Genomic DNA, 7,869 nt, shown 5'->3' on the forward strand with positions numbered 1-7,869 from the left:
CTTGAACGACGAACGTCGAGAAACGAAAGCTTTGATCGGTCGACATGCTCGTGGGTCTGCTCGTACGATTAGAAATATATACTTACATGGCACGCCCGGGCAACTTGCCGGCGTGCAGCTTTGTATATTGCACCGGCCGGGGTGCAAAGCAATTATATTAGTGCAGCATCGAAGCCTCTGGATGGAGCGTGGAGGGAGAGGGCCATGCCGCTCGCATTAGCGCTTTACATAATCCAGGTTGGGCAACACCGATCCATCACCATGTATCGACAAAGACAAAGTAGGAAAAACGGAGCCAAGCCAGACATGACACGACCGTCCCGGCAAAAGCAGCCTAACTGAGTTTTCCAATCAAGATTATTGCACGTCATCTCTTTGCTACCCTGGTGTCCACGTATCGTGGAGAGGAGGCGCCATGCCGCTCGCATTAGCACTTTTCCGGTTTGGTATGTGCATTGTTGATATACGGGGGAAAAGATATTTGTCATTTGGTTATTTGTATTTTTCTAGAACCTATAGAGAAGGTTAACAAAAAAAGGACAATGTGGATGGCTTGGAGGTGGAGCGGTGCTTCATCCTACACACCGATGGCGGCGGATCTCGGCGGTGTGGCGCAATGGAGACTCGGCATCCGATGGGTAGCGATGGACTCGTGCAGGAGGACGACACTGTCTGGCGTCGTGGTGACGTCGATGGCAGATAGGCCTGGCAAGATCGATGCGTCGATATCTGATCTGAGGATAAATTAATTGATGAAGAAGGTGACGGCCCTTGTAGAGTGCACATGTGGTGCCCACTGAAAGTGTGTCGGATCGGTGTTTAACCCAGTCCGGGTATTGTGGCTTGGATAGGGCATCCGGCATTAGATGTTAGGTGTTGGTGCGATGTCTATTTGGTATTAGACTCAGACGTTTGGCACCCCTTCATAATGAGGATAGGAGCAGCGACAGGTGTTGCCAAGATGGTGGCTTCAGGCTTACTGATGTATTACCTTGTAAAGGCTTTGTGAATAATTAATAAAATGGTTGCATGCATCGCCCAGATGTAGAGGCCAAGGGTACATCCTTCTTTTCAAAACAAAACATCTCATATACATATCAAGATATCGTGATTATTCAGGATTTATCAAGCAAAATATTTACATTATACAAATACTCCAAGATGGTAGGAATATTGAAGAGGGTTGCGCTCGAGGTTGTATGTTATTGAACATTAGGTATTGTCACCACGTGATACATGTGATAAACAATCCAAATAATTCAAAAAAACAAAAAAAATAGGTATTGTACAAAGGGGGGGGGGGGATTGAGACAGATTGTAGTACCTAGGAGTACAAAGTAGTTCAGTTAAGTAAATAGACGATCCACTGCTCATCAAGTTCTTAACTAAATGGAACGCGGAGGGAAGGGGCCTCCTGGATCATCCCAAAAGGGTAAAACTAAAAAATCGATGAAAAACATTACGATAACAACATCAATGGTATGTTTAGTTCACGTGATGCTAAGAATATAAAAACAGGGAAACTTAGGAATAGGATGCGAACCCTTGCAACAAATATAGGATCAACAAACACATAAATTTTATATTGTTTGGTTTGCATGAATATGAAAAAACATAGGGATCCAGATAAACAATGTCAAATTAAAGTCAAACTACATGACAATGCATGATTATAACTCATGTATTCTTCCTCCACTCTTCCTTTGAGGTTTGAGACCAGAGCAAATGTTCTCCATTTTTTTTGTGCATAAACAATGTCAAATTAAAGTCAAACTACTTTCAATATCATTCTTTGTGCATAAAAAATTGAAAGAATTCCATGTTTTCCTTTGAGGTTTGAGATCAGAGCAAATGTTCTCCATTTTTTTTTCTTTACTCCTTTTGATTTGAACTGAATCTATGAATTGTGATTTCATTGGGAAATTATATACTCATGTATTCTTCCTCCACTCTTCCGTTGAAGCAGAGAGGTCCCAACAAGTGTTTTTGCTTCTCACTATTGTAATCTTGAGGGAGAAACATTAGTGGTCGTGTGCTTTCATTATGCTGTCACACAGAAGGAGAGGCTACAAGGGAATGAACACTCAATTCATTCAAATAGAACCATTTTTTCACGAGAGCTTGCATATATTTGCATTTATAGGTAGAAGTAGCAGAACAAGGAAAACATTAGACCACCATGTGCACACATGAGATGGCGCGGCTACTAACGTGAGCAGAATAGAGTAGGGGATTGCTCGACCCCTAGGATAGCAAGTCTTCCTGCATAGCATGGATGCTGTGAGAAATCGACGCCCGCCGACCAACGAATACGCATGCATTCCGGTGAGTCCAAATCGACAAGGCGTAGAGGATTACAAGTAAAGTGAAGCCCTTCGTGAGACTTGTAGGGGGGGCGTCCAATAAAAAGTTAGTTATATGCACGGAAAATGCAAATCATTACAATGACATTCTTGGTGAATATTTTCTTAATTCAGACTGTCAAACATAGCATTTGGGTGATTGAATCTTTATTTTTTGCGGGTTAGGTGATTAAATCTTAATGAATACAAACTTGTTCTTTGGGTTTACCAAGCCCCAACACGTCATAGCCTAGCAGAAATTAAAAGTGAAGGCAACATAAAATCCATGACCTTACATACAGAGCATCCACTACATTACCCAAAAATGACAAATAAACAAAGAACAAGCGTTATTGTTGCTGCTGCTCCGTCATTACAAAAGCATAAAGATAAAGAAAAAGAAAAAAAAGCACATAGATATGTCCACCTGAACTGACAATCCATGATTAGCTAGCTAATTAAACTGGTTCTCGACAAAAATGAGCTAATTAAACAAACATTGATGATTAATAATATACTAATGTGGCTCAGCTGCTCATCACTCATAGTCATCGGTCTCCAACCAAGACTTGGCCACAACGCCCTTTCTCCGTCCCTTAATTAACTAGCTGCTCCACCGAATTTAATTAGCTTAATCAACTTCAATATACTCCCTTTGTTTCTTTTTGCTCCATGTATTAGATTTATGAAGTCAAACTCTTTGAAGTTTTGAACCAAGTGTATTGATAGTGTACTATATGGAAATTTTGTGTTCATGTGTTTTTCCTCCACTCTTCTATTTAACCAGGGAGTGTTTTTTGCTTCTCATTTATGTAATCTTGAGGGGGTAATATTGGCGGTTGTGTGCATTCATGACGTAGAAACGCGGAGGCTACAAGAAAATGAATTCCCAGTTCATTTCAATAGAGTTGGTTCGATGCGCTAAAAATATCACGGTAAATATCGTTATAAGCACATTTTCTGTGAAGAGTTTTTTATTTGACTTAAATGTCTTATCAAGGCGATTGAATCATTGGAGTATTAACCCAACACATCCATACCAAGCAAAAAGCTAAACATTTTTCAGTAAAGAGCGTTATTTATGAACTCATAATGTAGCATCGAGTGATACAAGCACATCAGCACACACCCGGCTTATGCATAAGTAAGATGCACAAAGCCGACACTACACATGCACTCAAGGATCACATTGGCAAAGAGCAGAGTCATATAAGACCGAAGCTATGCCAAGATGAAAGAAGAAAACAGAAGCGATCCAAACGGCGATGGACGATATACAACAACGACCGTCGACACCAATAATCTTTCGGTAACATAGCGACTACGAGAGGATTGTTCAATAGCAACGCCCTCAAAAAGGCCAGATCGTGAGTTTTCACCCTGAAGATCAAATCAAAGCAAACTTCAAGCAACACCTTCAACAAGGTAACGAGTCTAACAACGCAAAAGCATTGCCATTGCCAGATACCAACCAATGTCAGACTTAGGATGTTCACCCCAGAGCTCGAGACCGGGTACTCAAGAAGCACCACCCGATCAAAGTCATTATACGTTATCTCCTCCATTTTCCATGATCCTTGCAGATCCTTGCAGCTGCATACACGCATGGTCGACCTGATATGCCACCCAAGAGATGACCATGCCCGCATGAGCAGGCAGTCAAGCCGTGACAAGAGCCGCTTCCACAACACGGCGCATACTTTGATGAGGGAGGAAGGTCACATGCACCATCCAAATCCCGAGTTTGGGATGATTGGGCATACCTGCACCATCCTCACAAGTGGAGGTAGATGACCGATCTTATTAGACAACATGACAACATACCGCCACTACCATCGTCATCGCACGTCACAAAAGATTACACCAGGGTGGAGGACACGTTCGCCGCTTGCATCACCACCGGTGATGAAGATCACGAAAAAAAACTGTTGAATGTGTAGGTCCAAGCCCTTTCGGCGACCATTGTCTAGCTGATGATGCGTTAACGAAGGGAGAGCTAGTCAGCCAAGCACGACCAACAGTGCCCAGCAGCGCACAAGCCAGCTTGGGCGCGATGGCCGTGGCATCTGTTGCATCGTCACCATTACATTCTCTTAGGCGCGCGGGCCACAACCACGGCATTCTCTTAGGCGTGCAGACCACGACCACGGCATCTGCTGCATCGCCATTGCCTCGTCTTGCCACACCCTCACACGGAAGAGCCGCCTTGGGAGCAGCACTAGCCCCGGTTAGATGAGCAAGCTCTCCAGATTGGGAACATGGTGGTCGTGCCGGCTCCCTTCTCCTTCCTTTGTTAACTCTAAGGTTGACTGTGTACATTCTAACTATGCAGAGGCCATGTATTACTCATCATGATTTGTATCTTCTTGATGTTACGTTTTGAGTTAATATAGACGCCCTTTATCGAAAAAAGTGGACTGAGATTTAGCAATCCCGAAAGCAAAAATTAAACTTGGCAGGAGCATAAAATGGGTAGCACATGACATGTTCTGTGCGTCCATAATCATAAAGACTAACGACCGACGACTTACATTTACAAATCGAGCGTCTACTACATTACCCAAAAATGACAAAGAAACAAAAAAACAACAGCCGCTACAACTACTTTATTACAAAAGGCATAAAGAGAAAGAAACAAAAACCATAGATACGTCCTAGCTAAGCTGACACTCCATGATTAGCTAGCTAGCTAATTAAACAAACATTGGAGACTTATATGGTACTGCTAGTAGTGTGGCTCAGCTCCTGATCACTCACCGTCCATCAGTCTCCGATCAAGACTCGGCCACCACGTCCTTTCTCCCTCTCTTATCTTAATTAACTAGCCGCTCCACCGATTTTAATTACCTTAACCAACTCCGATCGATGTACCCCATGAACTAACTGGTGCTCAGCGTCTTGCCATGGCCGCCGGTCCACTGCGCGCTCCCGGGGCTCCACTTGGGGCACTTGGGGCTGAAGTACCTCCCCTCCACCCTGCCGTCGAGCAGCTCCACCACCGGGCCCGGCCGCACGCACCGCGGCGCCTTGTACTGGTTGATCGACGCGCCGCGGCTCAGCGCCAGGTCCATCAGCTTGTCGAACGTACCCTCGGAGACGACGCGGATCTCGAGGGGCCCCACGGAGCGGTCGGCGGCGCGGCATTGCCGGTACACGCTGTTGAGCGACTCCTCCACGGCGAGGCAGCAGTCCTCGAACACGAACGCCGGCACCGGGGTCGTGGACCCGCCGCCCGCGCGGAGCTCCCAGAAGAGCACGTAGTGGCCCGGGATGGTGCTCGCGTCGGCGTAGCTCGTGTACTCCACGAGCGACGCGCCGAACGGCTCCAGGTGCTGCACGGCGCTGCTCACGGCGGCGTGGAGCTCCGCCTCGTCCGTCTTGTCGGCGTCGACGCTCAGCGCCACGTTCTTCCGCCGGAGGAAGTTGAACATGGGCGCCGCGTTCTTGAACCCCGCCACCCGGAGGACGTCGCCCACGCGGTAGCGGTACAGGCCGGAGTAGGTGGTGACGACTAGCTCGTACTCCTTGCCGAGCTTCACGTCGACGAGGTTGACGAGGTCCCGGTGGTCCGGCTCGCCGGCGGCGGCGCTGCTGCCGGATTGGACGGGGAGGAACTCGAAGTAGCACATTGTCGGGATCAGCGTGTAGGCGACGTCGGCTGGACTGCAGATCGGGTTCAGATTTAGGCCGAAGTAGCACTCACTGGAGGCGTACATAGTGCACGCCAGAGGCAGGCCGCCGCCGTAGTAGTCGAGGGTAGGGATGTATTGGGCCATGGCGCCCGTGACGATGACGTCTATGTACTTGGTGTTGGGCCACACCCTCCGGATCACGCCCTTCCACGACGACCTCTTGCACGCGTCCTCGATCGCGTCGGCGAGGGCCGGGTCCGGGCGGAGAACCCGGCCGACGGCGGCGCGCACGGCACAGTCGGTGATCTCCGCGTCCAGCTCGCCGGTGCGGATGTCCCGGCACAGACGCTCCCAGTGCTTCTCGAGGAAGTGGATCGCGCGGAGGAACCCGGACGCGAAGACCGCGCCGACGCGGAGCACGTCCGCGCGGTGGACGAGGCCGCAGAGCAGCTGCGCGTACATGCTCTGGTACGCGTCGACGCACAGGATGGCCTCGTCGGGGCTGGTGTGGACGGTGTAGGGGTCGTGGGGGCGCTCCAGGAAATGGCGGCTCCGGTAGAAGCTGGTGAGGACGGGCCTCGCCGGCAGCCCGCCCGGCGTGCGCGACTCGGCCTTGACGAAGTAGAGGTACATGGCCTTGCCCTTGTCCAGCCCCGGCATGGCCTGGCTCATGACCGGCATGAGCAGGCTGTAGAGCATGGACCGGCGGTCCATCTCCTCCTCGATGGTGGGCATCAGCTTCCGCTCCCCTCCCGACGTGCCGGAGCTGCAGGTAGGTTCGTTCGTCCATTAGATCGGCGTTCAACCATGCCAAAACGGACACATGTACGTACGTAATACGTAGCAGGCTAGGGTGTGATGGATGGACGGATGGATCGATGCGTGCGTGCGTGCGTGCGTACCTAGTGAGGAACTCGCGGATGGGCTTGCCGGAGAGGATGGGCGAGGAGTCGCCGTTGGCGATGCGGATGACGTCGGGGAGGATGTCCTCGTAGGTGGTGAGCGGCGCGAGGCGGCGGAACGCGTCGTCGGCGCCGGGGGCGGCGCCCGGGACGCCGATGCGGCGCAGGTACTCGGCCGGCGCGTTCTGCGCCAGGATCTCCACCAGCACCTGGCGCTGTATCTCCCCGGCGCACCGGGTCACGCGCTCGATGAGGTCGAGCACCTGGCGGTGCGCCTCCTCCCAGGAGACTCCGTCCCCCGCCCCCGCCCCCGCCGCCATCGGCGCTTCCGGCATGGCACTGCACCGCACCGGCAAGCACAGCCTCCTCTACCGCGGCGGTGTCGTGTAGTGCGTGCGACGCGGACGGAGGCTAGCTCGCTAGCTCGCTCGTGGCTCTTATCACCGGCGTCCGTCTGATAAGTGAAGGGTGCTTGTGTCTGTGTGGTGTGGGTGTGGGCAGAAGCGCGAGCGGGCGGCGCAGATTTATAGGACACCGGGGGGCGTCGAGGACAGCCTCGTCTTTTCGCCCCCGAGTAGTGGTACATCCGGTGTCCCGTACGTACGCACGCACGTAGGTACGATTGCGAGCGAGTGAAAGGGAGAATACCAAAACCCCGTACGATGCGCGAATGATGGGGGGTTTCTGGTGCTCTCGGGGTCGTATTCTAGCCTGATCTTCGTCGTTTTTCTGATACGCGGGAGGGAGAGAGGGAGGGGGAGGCTCATATGCATGATGAGTCACAGAAATGATGTGGAGGCCGCAAGTGGCAAGCGGTTGGCTCCATATTTGCTCCGGCGATCCGCCATACCATCTGCGTGATCATCGACCCCCTGGATTAGTTGGTCACTACTCCTCCTTTTTTTTGCCCCCTTTTGATTTTGTGAGAGGAAAGAACCCTTTTCTTTTCTTTATTTCTTTTCTTTTGCGGGAAAAGAGAAAAGACCCACTCTT

General features: G+C 50.5%; 1 protein-coding gene across 1 annotated transcript; it reads right to left on the reverse strand.

Moving 5' to 3' along the window:
• Positions 1–4,788: 4,788 nt before the first annotated feature.
• On the reverse strand, positions 4,789–7,611 carry LOC123061448 (probable indole-3-acetic acid-amido synthetase GH3.4). The gene is made up of 2 exons (XM_044484573.1): positions 6,877–7,611; positions 4,789–6,740 (listed from the first exon to the last, which is right to left on the reverse strand). The coding sequence occupies exons 1-2, from the start codon at positions 7,209–7,211 to the stop codon at positions 5,222–5,224; spliced, it is 1,854 nt and encodes a 617-aa protein (XP_044340508.1). The 5' UTR covers positions 7,212–7,611; the 3' UTR covers positions 4,789–5,221.
• Positions 7,612–7,869: the final 258 nt, after the last annotated feature.

Source organism: Triticum aestivum, chromosome 1A (assembly GCF_018294505.1).
Source record: "Triticum aestivum cultivar Chinese Spring chromosome 1A, IWGSC CS RefSeq v2.1, whole genome shotgun sequence".
NCBI lineage: Eukaryota > Viridiplantae > Streptophyta > Magnoliopsida > Poales > Poaceae > Triticum > Triticum aestivum.

Bases quoted from the DNA above. Each gene is read 5' to 3' on its own strand.
- LOC123061448 (XM_044484573.1), bottom strand. From the start codon at position 7,211: ATGCCGGAAGCGCCGATGGCGGCGGGGGCGGGGGCGGGGGACGGAGTC. The intron at 6,741-6,876 runs GTACGCACGCAC...ACCTACCTGCAG, and splicing joins ATCCGCGAGTTCCTCACTAG to CTCCGGCACGTCGGGAGGGG.